Source organism: Carcharodon carcharias, chromosome 9, assembly GCF_017639515.1.
Source record: "Carcharodon carcharias isolate sCarCar2 chromosome 9, sCarCar2.pri, whole genome shotgun sequence".
NCBI classification, from domain to species: domain Eukaryota; kingdom Metazoa; phylum Chordata; class Chondrichthyes; order Lamniformes; family Lamnidae; genus Carcharodon; species Carcharodon carcharias.
In genome coordinates, this window is record NC_054475.1 from 70,672,598 (window position 1) to 70,690,393 (window position 17,796).

At 45.5% G+C, this 17,796-nt stretch overlaps 1 protein-coding gene across 1 annotated transcript in view; it reads left to right on the forward strand.

Moving 5' to 3' along the window:
• The window catches only part of LOC121282430 (voltage-dependent L-type calcium channel subunit alpha-1S-like), a 746,261-nt gene that overhangs the window by 613,245 nt on the left and 115,220 nt on the right, over nt 1–17,796 (forward strand). Inside the window, exons 34-36 of the mRNA XM_041196142.1 lie at nt 5,351–5,478; nt 5,715–5,811; nt 12,851–12,953. Of these exons, the coding sequence (XP_041052076.1) occupies nt 5,351–5,478; nt 5,715–5,811; nt 12,851–12,953 (328 nt within the window). The remainder of the gene's footprint in view (nt 1–5,350; nt 5,479–5,714; nt 5,812–12,850; nt 12,954–17,796) is intronic.

The window sequence follows — 17,796 nt, forward strand, 5'->3', positions numbered from 1 at the left end:
CCCATCAATGCACATTGAGAATTGTATCAATATAGTCGACTATTCTTTGGGTCCTATTGGTGTGTGCTATTTTCCAGGGTACCATGGAAAATCTACTTCAGGGACTGCCCCACGTCATTGTTTATATGGATGATATCTTAGTCACTGGACTAACTGATGAAGAACACTTAGCTAATTTAGAGGAGGTGCTGAAATGCTTCTCACAAGCGGGCGTACACTTGAAACAAGAGAAATGTATTTTCCAAGCCAAGGAGGTAGCTTATTTGGACCATAAGATCGACGTGCAGGGTCTGCATCCCATGGAAGAAAGGGTCAAGGCTATTCGCGAGGCACCTACACCAAAGAACACTACAGAACTAAAGGCCTTCTTAGGCATGATAAACTGCTATAGGAGATTTCAACTGTACTGGCTCCGTTATACGCTTCGCTTAAAAAAAACCACAAATGGATTTGACAAGCTCCGCACCAGGGTGAGTTTCTGAAGGTAAAGCAGTTGTTAAGATTTATCAGCCCTACTTGAACACTTTGATCCAAAGAAAGAATTGATTTTAACTTGTAGCACATCCCCTTGTAGAGTAGGGGCTGTACTTTCACATGGGATGATGGATGGTGCCGAACGACCCATTGGTTACACATCTCGCTTACTTAGTGTTGCAAGCGAGTGAAAATATTCTCAAATTCAGAAGGAGGGCTTGTCTGTTGTGTTTGGTACTCGGAAATTCCATCAATACCTCCACGGTCACCATTTTCACATTACATCCGACCACAAGCCTCTACTAGGATTATTTGGAGAGGATGATGCCCCGATCGCATTTGCTCAAATCGAGAGGTAGGCACTGATATTGGCTGCTTATGCTTTTATTCACTGGTCGGGAAGCCAGATCGCACATGCTGATGCGCTGAGCCGCCTCCCCTGCCAGATAACAATGTGAAGGTTCCAATTCCCTAGGAACTTGTTTTAGTCTACATTATTTTGATTCCTCCCCTGTCAAGGCCCAACAAATTCATGAGTGGACAAGCCAAGATTTGCTTTTATCTCATGTCTGGGTGCAGGTCTTAAATGGATGGTCAGGAGAGCCAAAGTCTGTTGACATGAAGCCCTGTTTCAATCGCAGATATGACCTCACCTGCCAGGACAGCATACTGATCTGGGGAGCAAGGGTTATCATGCCCCCCAAGAGCACTCACTCTGTCATTAGTAGGATGAAGATGCTCACGTGCAGCTACTTGTGGTGGCCAGGGCTGGATGCGGACATCGAAACCCTAGTCAGAAGTTGTCTTCAATGCCAGCAGGTACAAAAGCCACACCCCTTAGCTCCACTGCACCCGTAGAAATAACGGGCGGCCATGGGTGCGCCTCCACACTGACTACGTGGGGCCCTTCTTGGGTACAATGTTCCTTTTACTAATAGATTCCCGCTCCAAATGGATGGATGTCTACAAAATCCAGTCACACACATTTGCTGCCACCTTAGACCATTTGTGACAGAGTTTTGCAGTGCACGGGTTACCAGAGGTGTTCGTGTCAGATAATGGGACTGCATTTACCAGCGGGGAGTTCTACAGGTTTACAACCCTCAACAAAATAACTCATATCAAAATCTCTAATGGCTTGGCTGAGTGGATGAAAAAGCTGGACTGGGCTTCCATCAGCACCAGATTGTCATGGTTCCTGCTCGCATACCGGACAATGCCACACATGACCAACGATATTGCCTTCACTGAATTACTAATGAAGAGACATCTCGGCACCCATCTAACTCTTATCAGGCCAAATTTAGGAGAGAGGGTGGAGAGGAGCCAAGAGTCCCAGAAGACCAGACATGATGGCCATAATTATGAAAGAAATTTCATGGTGGGAGACCCAGTTCTTGCGAAGAACTTTGGAGATGGACCCAGTTGCCTATTAGATGAAGTGAGTGCCGTGACAGCACCTCTCTCCTATAATGTGTTGTTAAATGGCTGAATAATTAGAGGACACGTGGGTCATCTCTGGAGATGAGAGAGTCCCACAAGAAGGAACGCTGTCATCACTTGTGTTTGAATCTGCACTACACGTAGAAGAAATGTCACATGATTTGGAAGTACTGGAAGGGCCTGTTGAACCCGAGAGTGTCAAAGATCAAACTTGCCCACCTCCATCGAAGAGCCTGGTGGATGGTTGTCCCCTGAGAAGGGGGTCCCGGAGAAAACAGCTGAGGTTGCTGAGCTACAATGCTCAACACATCTAAAGATGGAGACTTGTAAATAGTTATTCATGTAAATAGTTGGGATGTTGTGATGCTTGTCAATTGTACTTTCAAGTAAAGGGGGAGGGATGTGGTAAAGTGGAGTGCTATTTACCTTTAAGAGAATGTAGTTAGTTGACCGTGTGACAGTATTGACCAATCCCTACACAGCAAGGGTTTCTTGGTTAACAGGAAGTCTAGAGCTGGAGGTGATTGAAGAAGCACGTATGGTGTTAGTGCTCTGTTTTTAGTCCCAGTAAACCACCAGTGTTTGTTCAGTCAATCGGTCTCTCTGCCTATATTGTTTCAAGCATCAACTAATGTGTTACTATCAAGGGTGCAGCTTGCATTCGCTGGACAAAGTGGACCTGATAATCTAAAACATAAAAGAAGGCAAATGGCATGTTGGCCTTTATTGCAAGGGAAATGGGCTACAAGAGTAAGGATGTAATGCCATCATTGTACTGGGCTTTGATGAGACCACATCTGGAACACTGTGTGCAGTTTTGTCTCCATATGAAAGTTAGGATATACTTGTGTTGGAGGCGGTACAGTGAAGGTTCATGAGAAGGTTCACTAGTCGCTGGGATGAGGGGGAGTCCTATGTTGAAAGGCTGAGTAAATTGGTCTAAATTCTCTGGAGTTTAGAAGAATGCGAGGCGATCTCATTGAAACGTACAATCCTGAAGGGGCTTGACAGGGTATATACTGAGACATCGTTTCCCCTGGCTGGGGAATCCAGAACTGGGGGGCGCAGTCTCAGGATGAAGGGCCAATCATTTAGGGCTGAGATGAGGAGAAATTTCTTCACTCAAAGAGTTGTGAATCTTTAGAATTCTCCACCCCAGAGGGTTGTGGATGCTCCATCATTGAATACATTTAAGGCTAGGAGAGACAGATTTTTGGTGTCTTAGGGAATCAAGGGTTATGGGGAGCAGGCAGGAAAATGGAGCTAAAGCTGAAGGTTAGCCATGATCGTACTGAATGGCAGAGCAGGCTCGATGGGTCGAATGGTCTCTTCCTTACTCTAACCCTAACGCTATTTCTTATGTTATGTTCTGATTCAAAACATATGTCTTGAGCAAATGCAAGTGACTCGCTGTTTAACCTGTTCTCAGTGTGGACTTTAAATTGTTAGACTGATGTGTAAGTATTGGACCCCACCTCACAGAATACTGATGTACTTTACATTAATGGGATTGCATGCATTAAACAGAAGCAGACAGCTTCCAGTAGTTGAGGATTCTTGGATAAGGGGTCATAGATAGTGGATTAAATTAAGTGATTTAGACCAGAGGGTAGAGGATACATCTTCAGGCAGAGAGCAATGAGGCAGATTCAACAGTAGATGACAGAAAAGGAGTTGTAGCAATATGAGAACAGATGGGTAAATGAGATAGGGATTGTTTGCTCCTGTGGAAGTTAAGTGCCAGCATAGACTAGAGTCATAGAGTTATACAGCACAGAAACAGGCCCTTTGGCCCATCGTGCCCATGCCAGCCATCAAGCACCTATTTATTCTAATCCCATTTCCCAGCATTTGGCTCATAGCCTGTATGCTATGGCATTTCAGGTGTTCATCTGGATACTTCTTAAGTGTTGTGAGAGTTCCTGCCTCTACCACCACCTCAGGCAGTGAGTTCCAGATTCCCACCACCCTCTTGGTGAAAAAATGTTTCCTCAAATCCCCTCTAAACCTCCTGCCCCTTAACTTAAATCTGTGCCCCCTGGTTATTGACACCTCTGCTAAGGGGAAAAGTTTCTTCCTATCTATGCCCCTCATAATTTTGTATACCCTCTCAGGCTTCTCTGCTCCAAGGAAAACAACCCTAGCCTATCCAGTCTCTCTACATAGCTGAAATGCTTCAGCCCAGGCAACATCCTAGTGAATCTCCTCTGCACCCTCTCCAGTGCAATCAGTTTCTTCCTATAGTGTGGTGACCAGAACTGCACGCAGTACTCCACCTGTGGCCTAACTAGCATTTTATACAGCTCCAACATAACCTCCCTGCTTTTATATTCTGTGCCTCAACTAATGAAGGCAAGTATCCCACATGTCTTCCTAACCACCTTATCTACCTGTGCTGTGCTGCCACCTTCAGGTCTGTTTCACAGAGATCCTGAGCTGCTTCACTCCACGCTGTCTGCTTCACAGAGATCCTGACTGGTTTCACAATCCTCCCGGTCTGCTTCACCATGATGCTGACCTGCTTCACACTCCTGCCGGTCTGCTTCACAATGATCCTGACCTGGTTCAGATGCCTCCTGGTATGCTTCACAATGATCCTGACCTGCTTCACACTCCTCCTGGTCTGCTTCACAGTGATCGTGTACTGCTTCACAGTCCTCCCGGTTTGCTTCAGAATGATTCTGACCAGCTTTACACTCCTCCTGGTCTGCTTCACAGTGATCATGACCTGCTTCCCCCGCCTCCCGGTCTACTTCACCATAATCCTGACCTGGTTCACACTCTAAGCAGTCTGCTTCACAGTGATCCTAATCTGCTTCACACTCCTCACAGTCTGATTCATACTGATCGGACCTGCTTCACACTGCAGACGATCTGCTTCACAAGGATTCTGACCTGTTTCACACTCCTCCCAGCCTGCTTCACAGTGACCCTAACCTGCTTCACACCCCTCCCGGTCTACTTCACAATGGTTCTGACCTGCTTCATACTCCTTCCGGTCTGATTCACAGTTATCGGGGAGAGGCGATGGTGTAGTGGCACTGTCGCTGGTCTAGCAATCCAGAGACCCAGGGCAATGCTCTGGGAACCTGGGCCTGAATCCTGCCACGGCAGACAGTGGAATCCAAACATGTTGGGGCAAATGGCTCTCTTAAAAATATGTTCTCAGGATGGCTACATTTATTGCTGATCCCAAGTTGGCCTGAGAAGATGGTGGTGAGCCACCTTTTTTAACCACGTCAGTCCATGTATGACCTGAGTGGGGGAGGGGGGCGAGTGTGGGACATTGGGGTGCAGGGTATTGTCAGATTTGTTGAAGTACGTGGAACCTGGAGCGATAGCGAGGACTCAGTCCCATATAGTGGGCAGTAAGCTTTGTGCTGGCACTGTCAGTATCTGGATTGTATAATAAACACTGTTGCCCTTCTCACAGATTATTAACCTGTTTGTGGCTGTAATTATGGACAACTTTGATTACCTGACACGTGATTGGTCCATTCTGGGCCCTCACCACCTTGATGAATTTAAGAGGATCTGGGCCGAGTATGACCCTGAGGCTAAGTAAGTTTGTTGAACACACACAAAAACACCGCATATGCACACACATACATGTGCGCACACAGCACACATACACACACACGCACGCACACTGACACACGTGTGCACACATACATGCATGCACACAGACACACACGCACGCACACACACAAATGCACACACGCATATATATACATTCACACACACACAGATATACACATACATACCTACATGATGGTTTTTCTGATTATTCTCTGCAGAGGGCGGATTAAACATTTGGATGTGGTGACACTTCTCCGTCGTATCCAGCCGCCCCTGGGATTTGGAAAGTTCTGTCCCCACCGTGTGGCCTGTAAGGTAGGATTCAGCCAGTTTGAACTCCTTTCATCTAGTCAGTACATAGGTGGTTTGCTGGACAGTGTCGTCCAGCTCTAGGCACTGTGTATTAAACAATTAACGGCTCCTTTTAAATTTAGCAAACATTAACTTAAATCCTTGAAAGCCCAATAAATATTTTAGGGATGTTTACTAAGATTGAAGTTCAAATCAAGGAGTTATGAAGAGTCTTTGTCTCTCTCAACAGACGCTCCCTGATCCACTGAGTATTTCCATCATTTTCTGTTTTCATCTTAGATTCCCAGCAACCACAATATTTTCATGTTCAAGCCATTGGCACTCCTTTTCCTGGAAGCTTGAAGTTCTGCTCTTCTGTCTGACAGGATTTTCATTTGTCTCTTCTACCCTCACCATCTTCATTGCTTTCCATTTCCCTTCTCATGTATGATCAGGTATCTACAAAAACTGTCTCCCACAGCCATTACTTTTCTTGGCAACTGTGTCCTCCCCCAAATTATTCCATGTGGATTGCAACTGAAATTTTCTCCCTTTGTTTTTTCAGATCCACCCACAATTACAGATGTCACTGAGGCATTCAGAATTCCACAAATTAGGAATATAGGAGCAGGAGTAGGCCATTTGACCTGGCAAGCCTGCTCCACCATTCAAAGAGGTCATGGCTGATCATCTACCTCCAAGCTATTTTCCCAACTATCCCCATATCCCTTGAAGCCATTTGTCTCCAGAAACTTATCGATTTCTGTTTTGAACATGCTCAATGATTGAGCTTCCACAGCCCTCTGCAGCACAGAATTCCAAAGATTCACCACCATCTGAGTGAAGAAATTCCTCCTCATCTCAGTCTTAAGTAGTCTGCCCCTTATTCAGAGACCATGTCCCCTATCCAATCTCACCAGCCAGGGGAAACATCCTGCCTGCATCCACCCTGTCATGTCCTGTAAGAATTTAATAAGTTTCAGTAAGATCACCTCTCATTCTTTGAAACTCTAGAGATTACAGGCCTTGTGGTGGTGGACAATTAAACACTTCACTGGAGGAGGAGGCTCCACAAATATCCCCATCCTCAGCGAAGGAGGAACCCAGCACATGAGTGCAAAAGGTAAGGCTGAAGCATTCGCAACAATCTTCAGCCAGGAGTGTAGAGTGGTTGATCCATCTTGGCCTCCTCTGGGGACCAGAATCACAGATGCCAGCCTTCAGCCAATTTGATTCACTCCACGTGATATCAAGAAATGGCTGAAGGCAGTGGATACAGCAAAGGTTATGGGCCCTGAAAATATTCCAGCAATAGTACTGAAGACTCGTGCTCCAGAACTTGCCGTGCCCCTATCCAAGCTGTTCCAGTACAGCTGCAACACTGGCATCTACCCGGCTCTGTGGAAAATTGCTCCGGTATGTCCTGTACACAAAAAGCAGGACAAATCCAACCTGTCAATTACTGCCCATCAGCCTACTCTCCATCCTCAGTAAAGTAATGGAAGAGGTCATCAACAGTGCTATCAAGTGGCACTTGTTTAACCTGCTCACCGATGCCCAATTTGGGTTACGTCAGGGCCACTCAGCGCCTGACCTCATTACAGCTTTGGTTCGTACATGGATGAGGTGAGGTGAGAGTGACTGCCCTTTGACCGAGTGTGGCATCAAGGAGCCCAAGCAAAATGGGAATCGGGGGAAAACTCTTCGTTGTTTGGATTCACAGAGGAAGATGGTTATGGTTGTTGGAAGTCAGTCATCACAGCTCTAGGACATCACTGCAGGAGTTCCTCAAGGTAGTGTCCTCGGCCCAACCATCTTCAGCTGCTTCATCAATGACCTTCCTTCCATCATAAGATGAGAAGTGGGGATGTTCACTGATGATTGCACAATGTTCAGTGCCATTCGTGACTCTTCAGACACTGAAACAGTCCATGGCCAAATGCAGCAAGACCTGGACAATATCCAGGCTTGGGCTGACCAGTAGAAAGTTACATTCACGTCACACAAGTGCCAGGCAATGACCATCTCCAACAAGAGAGAATCTAACTATCGTCCTATAATGTTCAATGGCATTACCATCACCGAATCCCCCACAATCAACATCCTTGGGTTATCATTGACCAGAAACTGAACTGGTCAAGCCATATAAATAGTGTGGCTACAAGAGCAGGTCAGAGACTAGGAATCCTGTGATGAGTAACTCACCTCCTGACTCCCCAAAGCCTGCCCACCATCTACCAGGCACAAGTCAGGAGTGAGGTGGAATACCCCCCACTTGCATGGATGAGCACAGCTCCAACAACACTCAAGAAGCCTGACACCATCCAGGACAAAACAACCTGCTTGATTGGCACCCCATCCACAAACATTCACTCCCTCCACCACCTGCACACAGTGGCAGTAGTGTGTACCATCTACAAGATGCACTGCAGGAATTCACCAAGACTCCTTCAACGGCACCTTCCAAACTCATGACCACCACCACCTAGAAGGACAAGGGCAGCAGACACATCGGAACACCAACACCTGGAAGTTCCCCTCCAACTTACCATCCTGACTTGGAAATATATCGCCGTTCCTTCATTGTTGCTGGGTCATAGTCCTGGAACTCCCTCCCTAATAGCACTTTGGATGTATCTACACCACATGGACTGCAGCAATTCAAGAAGGCAACCTTCTCACCATCTTCTCAAGGGAACTAGGGATGGGCAATAAATGCTGGCCTAGCCAACAAAGCCCATATCCCATGAATGAATTTTAAAAAAACTAACAGGCCTATAGTTGTCCGTTTTCTCTCTCCCTCCCTTAAATAGCAGGGTTACATTTGCTACTTTCTAGTCTGCAGGAAACTTCCCAGAATCTATAGAATTTTTAAATGTAACCACCAATGTACCCATTATCTCTCTAGCCACCTCCTTCAATACCCTGGGATGTAGCTCATCTGGTCCAGGATTGCTGTTCTTGCTGCATCCCCTCGATGCCATGCACAGCCACATTCTTGCTCTCAACCTCTCCTTCCAGCAGCTCCAGTTTACTCTACTTCAAGCTGTCATGGCTCACAATTTCATTTCATTCAGCACTTTCCTGGCCAAAATGTTTTTGATTATTTTATGGCCCTGTCAGGGCAAGAATGGGGCCGTAAAACGTGGCAAGCCATTCTAAACGCCATTCACTTCAGTGGGACTGTAAGATCCCGCTGGCGTAAAAATTCACCCATTATCTTCCTTTCAGGTGTGAGGGATCGCATGTTTCCCCAACTCATGGGTTCCAACACCCCTCCAGATCCTTCCTCTCCTTCCCCATCCCTTCTTTGACTCACACTCCTTCCTGTGTATTCACAATACTCACTGACCTTCCCCTCTCTGACTCTGATCTGTCCTCAGGAAAGGCCTCAGTTTCATCCCCTTAAGCCAGCACAAAGCTGAGCTCTTCTTCTGGAGTCTCTGCCTTTGTGCCCATTTCTTTAGCTAGGAGTCTTCCTCTCCTCAGTGAATCCTTTCACCCATTTCCAGAATTCTCCCTCCACCTGGATCCCTCTCTCTGGCCTCTTACCCTCTCAAGGTCTTTTGATTGCGATGGCATGACATGAGTCATCTCAATTTTTCTGTTCTCACTCACTCTAACCTGTCTCCCTCAAAACCTGCTGCAGTCTCCGTTCTCTTGGGTCTAACATCAGCATCAAACCTGCTGATAAGAGAGGTGTGGTTGTTTAGAATACTGACTTTGACCTAGCTGAGGCCAAACACCAACTCTCTGACACTTCTCCCTAACTCCCTCTGGACCATGACCCCACCACTGAACATCAAACCATTGTTTCCAGGACTGTCACTGACCTCATCTCCTCTGGAAATTTTACCTCACAGCTTCCAACCTCCATAGTCACCCAACCCCAAACAGCCTACTTCTACCTCCTCCCCAGACTTCACAAACAGGACTCTCATAGACACATCATTCCTTCCTCCTTTCTTAATTTTATTTTTTCCCATTGTCCAGTTTCTCCCTACATGCATCCATACTCTTCTGATGCTCTAGGTCACTTCAATAGTTTCCAGTTTCCTGGCCTGACCATCTTCTCTTTACCTTGATGTCCAATCCCTTTTCAACTCCATCCCCAATCAAGATGACCTGAGAGTTCTGTGCTTCATCCTTGATTGGAGGCCTCCCCAGTTTCCATCAGCCTCTTCTCCTCTCAGCTGAATTTGTTCTCAGATTGAACAGCTTCTCCTTCAACTCCATTCACTTTCTCCAATTAAACCATACGAAGAAATGAATTAGGAGCAGGAGTAGGCCATTCAGCCCCTCCATCCTGTTCTGTTATTCAGTAAGATCATGGCTTATCTGATTGTGGCCTTAACTCCACTTTCTTGCCTATGCCGTATAACCTTTGATTCCCTTGTCAATCAAGAAGCTACCTAACTCTAGCCTTAAAAAATATTCAACGACCCTGTCTGCTCTGCTCTCTGGCGAAGACTTCCACAGACTAACAGCCTTCTGAGAGAGAGGGTTTCTCCTCATCTCAATTTTAAATGGGAGACCCCTTATTTTTAAATGGTGTCCCCCAGTTCTAGTCTCTCCCACAAGCAAAATATCTTCCCAGCATCCACCTTGTCAAGTCCCCTCAGGATCTTACATGTTTCAATAAGATTCTTCTAAACTCCAATGGATATACTCTGTCCAACCTTGCCTTATAGGATAACCCCCTCATTCCAGGAATGAGTTGAGTGAACATTCTCTGAACTGCTAATGCATTTATATCTTTTCTCAAGTAAGGAGACCAAAACTGTACACAGTAACATAGATGCGGTCTTACCAATACCCTATACAACCGTAGCAAGACATCTCTACTTTTATATTCCATCCCTCTTGTAATTAACAACAACATTCCATTTGCCTTCTGAATCATTTGCTTACCTGCACACTTTTGGGCTTCATGTACCAAGACACCCAGATCCCTCAGTACCACTGAGTTCTGCAATCTCTCTTGATGAAATAGTATGCTGCTTTTCTATTCTTCCTGCCAAAGTGGACAAGTTCACATTTTCACACATTATACTCCATCTGCCAAATTTTTCCCCACTTACTTAGCCTATCTATATCCTTTTGCAGACTCCTAATGTCCTCTTCACATCTTACCCCCCCATCTTGTGTCATCAGCAAATTTATCAACCATACATTCAATCCCTTCACTCAAATTGTAAGAAGTTGACACCCCAGCACTGATCCCTGTGGCACTCCATTATTACATCCTGCCAACCTGAAAATGACCCATTTCTGCCTACTCTCTGCTTCCTGTTAGCCAGCCAATCCTTTACCCATACCCCATGAGCTCTTATTTTGTGTAGTAAATTTGATGATGTGGCACCTTATCAAATGCCTTTTGAAAATCCAAGTACACCACATCTACAGGTTATGGTTTAAACATCTTGCTTGTTACTTCCTCAAAGAACTCCAATAAATTCGTCAAACACAACTTTACTTCCACAAACCCATGTTGATTCTGTCTGATTGCATTAAGATTTTCTAAAAGGTGTTGCTATGGGAATCTGCATGGGTCCTAGCAATGCCTGCCTTTTTGTGGGATATGGGGAACATTCCTTGTTCCAATCCTACTCAGCCCTACACCCTCATCCGGTACATTGATGACTGTATTGGTGCCACTTCTTGAAGTTCTGATGAATGTTCATTGAGCTGAAAAGTTAACTTTGTTTCTCTCCACACTTGCTGCCCGACCTGCAAAATATTTCCAGCATGTTTTGCTTTGATATTTTTTCTGAAGACAGTCTATCTGGGATTTAAGATAGAAACCCCTTGCAGTTGAATTTGAAATGTGGAAAGGTTGATGGTGTAAGGAGACTGCTGGTTATTTTTAGTAGAGGGATGGACCATGTATTAGTTTGTCAAGTACTGAGAGTGACTGTGAGCAATGTATTACATTTCTTATCCTCTTACTGTTCAGTAGGTCATTTAGAGAGTGAAAGTGTAGAATAAGTGTAGAGTAAGATTAAGAGTAATCTAGAGGACAAAGATCCCTGGATTGGAGAAAACCAGCGGGTGAAGCAGTGTGAAGATTCTGGGGCAAATAGGAAGCATCTGCATCCAGTCTTGCAATTGTGGGTCTTTTATTTTAGTGACAAGGCGAGAGGATTTAGTACGCTTCTATGCCCATTTCCAGTCTGCAAAGCAGAGGAATAAGAGGCTGAGAGCCTTGGTGCTGGATCCATAATCAGCCCCAAAGCATGAGATGTATTGAGGTGGGTGTGGCTTCACTCCGTCTCTCTTTCCTGGGCTTCGGCTCAGTATCAGCCTGACTAATGTGAGGTGGTGTCTGGGTCTGGCACTCAGCCTCCTCCAGTCAAGCTGTCTCAGGACAACTTGGCAGCAATGGACAGGCACAGCTTTTCACAGGCTGTGGAGCAGGAGGCCCTCTGGAGATCTTCTGATCCTAAAACTGACAGCCTCATCCTGTCTAACCCTAGCCGTAGGCCCAACCTCCTGCGAGGGGCCTCCTGTGCTGGGGTGTGTTGAACCTCCGCGGATACCCAGGCTTGCAGCAATGAAGGTGGGTTCAGGAGAGGTAGAAAATGCAGCCTTGGAGGTGGATTGCCCTAACAAGGGGAGGACTGTGAGATTCTTGCTTATGAGTCACTTGTTCAGCAAAATGTTCAATCTCCCCTTTTTTTTTTAAGTCAAATTTCACCTCCCCATGCGCCCAATTATACTTTTCTTGGAAAGACTGTCAACATTTATACGACTCAGAACACAACATCAAAATAGAAACACAGTTAATGCAACAACTAATTTGCAAACAGCAAAGATCCTACAAGTCCCTGAGGTAACTGTGCTGGGGAATGTTTTTGAGATGATGATGGCTGATGGTAGAATTATGGACAGGAACACTAGGAAACCTCATTGCTCCTCTTTCATTACTGCCGTGGGAACTCTAGCATCCACCTGAACATTTTTAATGTCTCGTGCACATTTTACAAGCTCTATGTCTGTGTTTCTGAGCTGTGCATTGCCAACCCGCTGCTGCTGATCTCTCCATTCTCTGTACCTTTTCCAGCGGTTAGTCTCCATGAACATGCCCATGAACAGTGATGGTACTGTCACCTTCAATGCTACCCTCTTCGCATTGGTTCGGACGGCCCTCAAAATTAAAACCGAAGGTAGGAGAACTTGTACTAACAGGACAGAATGTCCCTTCCTAAAAACAGATGAAGTGAGTTAAAGATGGAGCAAGGCTTTATGGAGACAGCTGAAGGACACTCCATATAGAGTATGGTCTAGTTAAAGTCATGTAGAATTGTGGGCTCACGGTATCAGAAGTAGAATATGCAGGGGTTACATAGAGGTTAATTGACTATAGTGGTTAATTTAATGGAGCAGTAATCCAGAGACCTGGGCTAATGATCTAAAGACATGGCTTCAAATCCACCAACGTAACTGGGGCAGTTTAAATTCATTAAACACATCTGGAATAAAAAGCTAGTCTCAGTAATGGTGATATCTGATTGTCTGGGGTTCACTAAAGTCCTTTAGGGAAGGAAATCTGCTGTCCATACCCGGTCTTGTTTACATGTGACTTCAGACCCACAGCAATATGTTTAATCATAATTTCACTCTGAAATGGCCGAGCAAGCCACTTGTATAAAAACCACGACAGAAATACTGAATATAAATAAACCCACATGCGCACCTGACATCAACCTAGGCATCAGAAATGGCAAGGGCACGCCCAGCCCAGTCGACCCTGCAAAGTCCTCCTCACTAATGGCTAGGGGCTAGTGCTAACATTGGGAGAGTTGTCTCACAGATTAGTCAAGCAACAGCTTGATATAGTCATCCTTAGAGAATCATACCTTACAGACAATGGGTGGAATTGTTCCAGATTTGCACTAAGTGCAGTAGCATGGCTATATTGTTCCAATCCTGCTGTGTTAATTATGCATTCCCGGGAAACACACCATTTCGATGGTAGGCGGGCTCTCATTTGCCCACCACGCCATCACCTCGCCGCTTCATCATATCAGGTGCCATGTTTAAAGTGCAGCCACGTACTTCCAGCCCAGGACTGCTGCACGGAAGACATGGTCCCAAAAAGCAAATTCACTGCAGCCCCCAGGTTCAGTGATGCGTCCTTTGAGCGCCTTTTGGACGCTGTGGAGGCTCGCCGTGATGTCCTCTACCACTGCTCTGGCCGCAGGATGGGCAGCAACCTCACTGATCTGGCTTGGGAGGTGACGGCAGTGCCAACACTCTCCATAAGAGCCAGCCACGCAGTGCTGCAAGAGGATGCATGATCTCCTCCGTTCCGCCAGGGTAAGTCACTCTTCTCATCAGTCTTAACTCTCACACTCACAAATCTATCACACATCCACAGTGCCCTCACTCACTGCCAGTTCAAGGGACACCACCATTCACTCTCTCACCTTCATTGTCCTCATCCCATCCGTGGGACCACTTACCACCCACACATGCCAGGCAATGACCATCTCCAACAAGAGAGAATCTAACCATCCCCCCTTGGCATTTAATGGCATTACCATCACTAAATCCCCCACTATCAATATTCTGAGTGTTACCATTGACCAGAAACTGAACTGGACTAACCATATAAATACTGTGGCTACAAGAGCAGGTCAGATGCTAGGAATAGACAGCACCTTCCAAACCAATTACCACTACCATCTAGAAGGATAAGGGCATGGGAACACCACCACCTGGAAGTTCCCCTCCAAGCCACAGACCATCCTGACTTGGAAATATATCACCATTCAAAAAAAGAACAAAGAAAAGTACAGCACAGGAACAGGCCCTTCAGCCCTCCAAGCCTGTGCCGATCATATTGCCTGTCAAACTAAAACATTTTGCACTTCCGGGCTCTGTATTCCTCTATTCCCATCCTATTCATGTATTTGTCAAGCTGCCTCTTAAAGACCACTATCGTACCTGCTTCCACCACCTCCTCTGGCAGAGAATTCCAGACACTCACTACCTTCTGCGTAAAAAACTTGCCCTGCATATTTCCTCTAAAGTTTTCTCCTCTCACCTTAAATCTATGTCCCCTAGTAATTGACTCTTCCACCCTGGGAAAAGCTTCTGACTATCTACTCTGTTCATGCCACTCATAATTTTGTAAACTTCTATCAAGTCGCCTCTCAATCTCCGTCACTCTAGTGAGAACAATCCGAGTTTCTCCAACCTCTTCTCATAGCTAATAACCTCCAGACCAGGCAGCATCCTGGTAAATGTCCTCTGCACCCTCTCCAAGCCTCTATATCCTTCTGGTAATGTGACGACCAAAATTGCACGCAATATTCCAAGTGTGGCCTAACCAAGGTTCTATACAGCTGCAGTATGACTTCCCAGCTTTTATACTCAATACCCCTGCCAATGAAGGCAAACATGCCATATGCCTTCCTGACTACGTTATCCAACTGCGTTGCCACTTTCAGTGACCTGTGGACCTGTACAGCCAGATCCCTCTGCCCATCAATGCACTTAAGGGTTCTGCCATTTACTGTATAGTTCCTACCTGTGTTAGACCTTCCAAAATGCCTTACCTCGCATTTGTCCGGTTTAAACTCCATCTGCCATTTCTCTGCCCAAGTCTCCAACTGATCTATATCCAATTGTATCCTTTGACAATCCTCTTCACTATCTGCAACTCCTCCAACCTTAGTTTGTCTTCAAACGTACTAATTAGCTCAGTTACATTTTCCTCCAAATCATTTACATATACTACAAACAGCAAAGGTCCCAGGACTGATCCCTGCAGAACACCACTAGTCACAGCTCTCCATTCAGAAAAGCACCCTTCCATTGCTACCCTCTGTCTTCTATGACCAAGCCAATTCTGTATCCATCTTGTTAGCTCACCTCTGATCCTGTGCGACTTTACCTTCTGTACCAGTCTGCCATGAGGGACCTTGTCAAAGGCCTTACCGAAATCCATGTATATAACATCCACTGCCCTTCCATCGTCAATCATCTTTGTCACTTCCTCGAAAAACTCGATCAAGTTAGTGAGACACGGCCTCCCCTTCACAAAACCATGCTGCCTCTCTCTAATACGCCCATTTGCTTCCAAATGGTAGTAAATCCTGTCACGACGAATCTTCTCCAATAATTTCTCTACCATGGACGTAAGGCCCACCAGCCTGTAATTTCCTGGATTATCCCTGCTACCCTTCTTCTTAAACAATGGAACAACATTGGCCATTCTTCAGTCCTCTGGGACCTCACCCATAGCCAGTGAGGATACAAATATTTCTGTCAAGGCCCCAGCAATCTCCTCCCTTGCCTCCCTCATACTCTCGGGTACATCCCATCTGGCCCTGGGGACTTACCCACCTTTATATTCTTCAAGATGTCTAACACCTCCTCTTTTTGATCTCAATATGATCCAGGCTATCTACACACTCTTCCCCAGACAAATCAACCACTAAGTCCTTCTCTTTGGTGAATACTGATGAGAAGTATTCATTTAGTATCTCTCCCATTTCTTCTGGCTCCACACACAGATTCCCACCTCTGTCCCTGAGTGGGCCTACCCTTTCCCTGGCTACCCTCTTGCTTTTTACATATGTTCCTTCACTGTCCATGGGTCAAAAAGCTGGAACTCCCTAATCTAAGAATTTTTGCATGGATTCCAAATGTAATCAACCCAATTCACCGGTAATTCATTTTAACTCTCAGATTTTGAACGAGGCTTAAGCCCACAGAGTAAGATGAGACACTTCAGATAGTGAATTCAAAGATATTTTATTTAAAGAAAAGTAGAAATTAATACAGAGTTGTAATACAGAATTATGAAGCTATTATACAGAATTGGGTAAGTCCAAACATATAAGAATCATACATCAATACAATTAAACCTTCTCATTTTTAACACACAGAGCATGTATCTGTAACTAAAATCATTCTCTGTCTTCTTTCTACACTAAATTAATTTCAAGTACATAACCCAAAACTTGGATTATACTTACTTCATCTAGAAGACCTCTGTGACTTTTGATGGGCGATCAATTCTACAAAAGTGTATCTCCTTCCTTCATTTGAATAAGTATCTTTCATTCAGAATATGGCTAACTAATGGTATCTCTGGAGATGGAATTTTTAACCCCCAGAGTAGGTTCAACACCCGCCCTCTCCACGGGGTAATGAGGTCTTGTCACCTATTGATTGGCTAACATATTCTTTATTTATCCTCATGGGTCTTGGCCTTTGTGCATAATGAATCTTGATAATGGAAAAATGAACTATTCATTGCATTTTTTTTAATGTCATTTCAAATTCGACTTTTAAATTTTGTATTAACTTTAGTTTCTAAGAGTGGAATTTTCCAAACTGGAGACTAAGTCCAGTGATGGATGGGGAAGTTGGTGTGATTCCCATTGGCTGGCAGGGCAGGTCAACAGGTGCGACCTTTCACTTTTCAGCTTATTAATTATACATCAGCGAGGAGCTCAGCAAATCATGTGGTGTGGCAGGCAGGAAGTCTCCTACCCCGCTGTTATCTCATGGGGTCAAGGATTCTGGCACCGTACTTAAAGAGTCCCCAGATACACATTCACTCATTGCAGGCCAGAGCTCCACATTACTCCTTCAGAGTCCTTGTCGTCGCAGCTCATACTGAGAAGCTGGCAGATGTGAGCAACCACATTCCGGGACCTGCGAGGGAGCCACTGGCATTGCCCCTCACTCATCTCTAAATGAGAGCACCACCAGCAATACACCCATGGTCGGGCCAATGCTCGCCATTGCAGTGATCCATGTTCACCAGCCTCTGGACCTTCTAGAGGACCCAATGCCTCCTGCTGCTCAGGCCCTTGCTCCTCCTGTTCCTGTTCAAACCTGCGATGGGCCCTCCTTCTCATCTGCTCAAGAGCCATTACCAAGGCAGATTTGGCTACAGCCTGCATGATTGGCACCTCACTGGATGTGCTACATTAAGTGAGCATGTCCTTTACAGGTTTCCCTCCACCTCAAGGTCAGCAGGAAAATGCT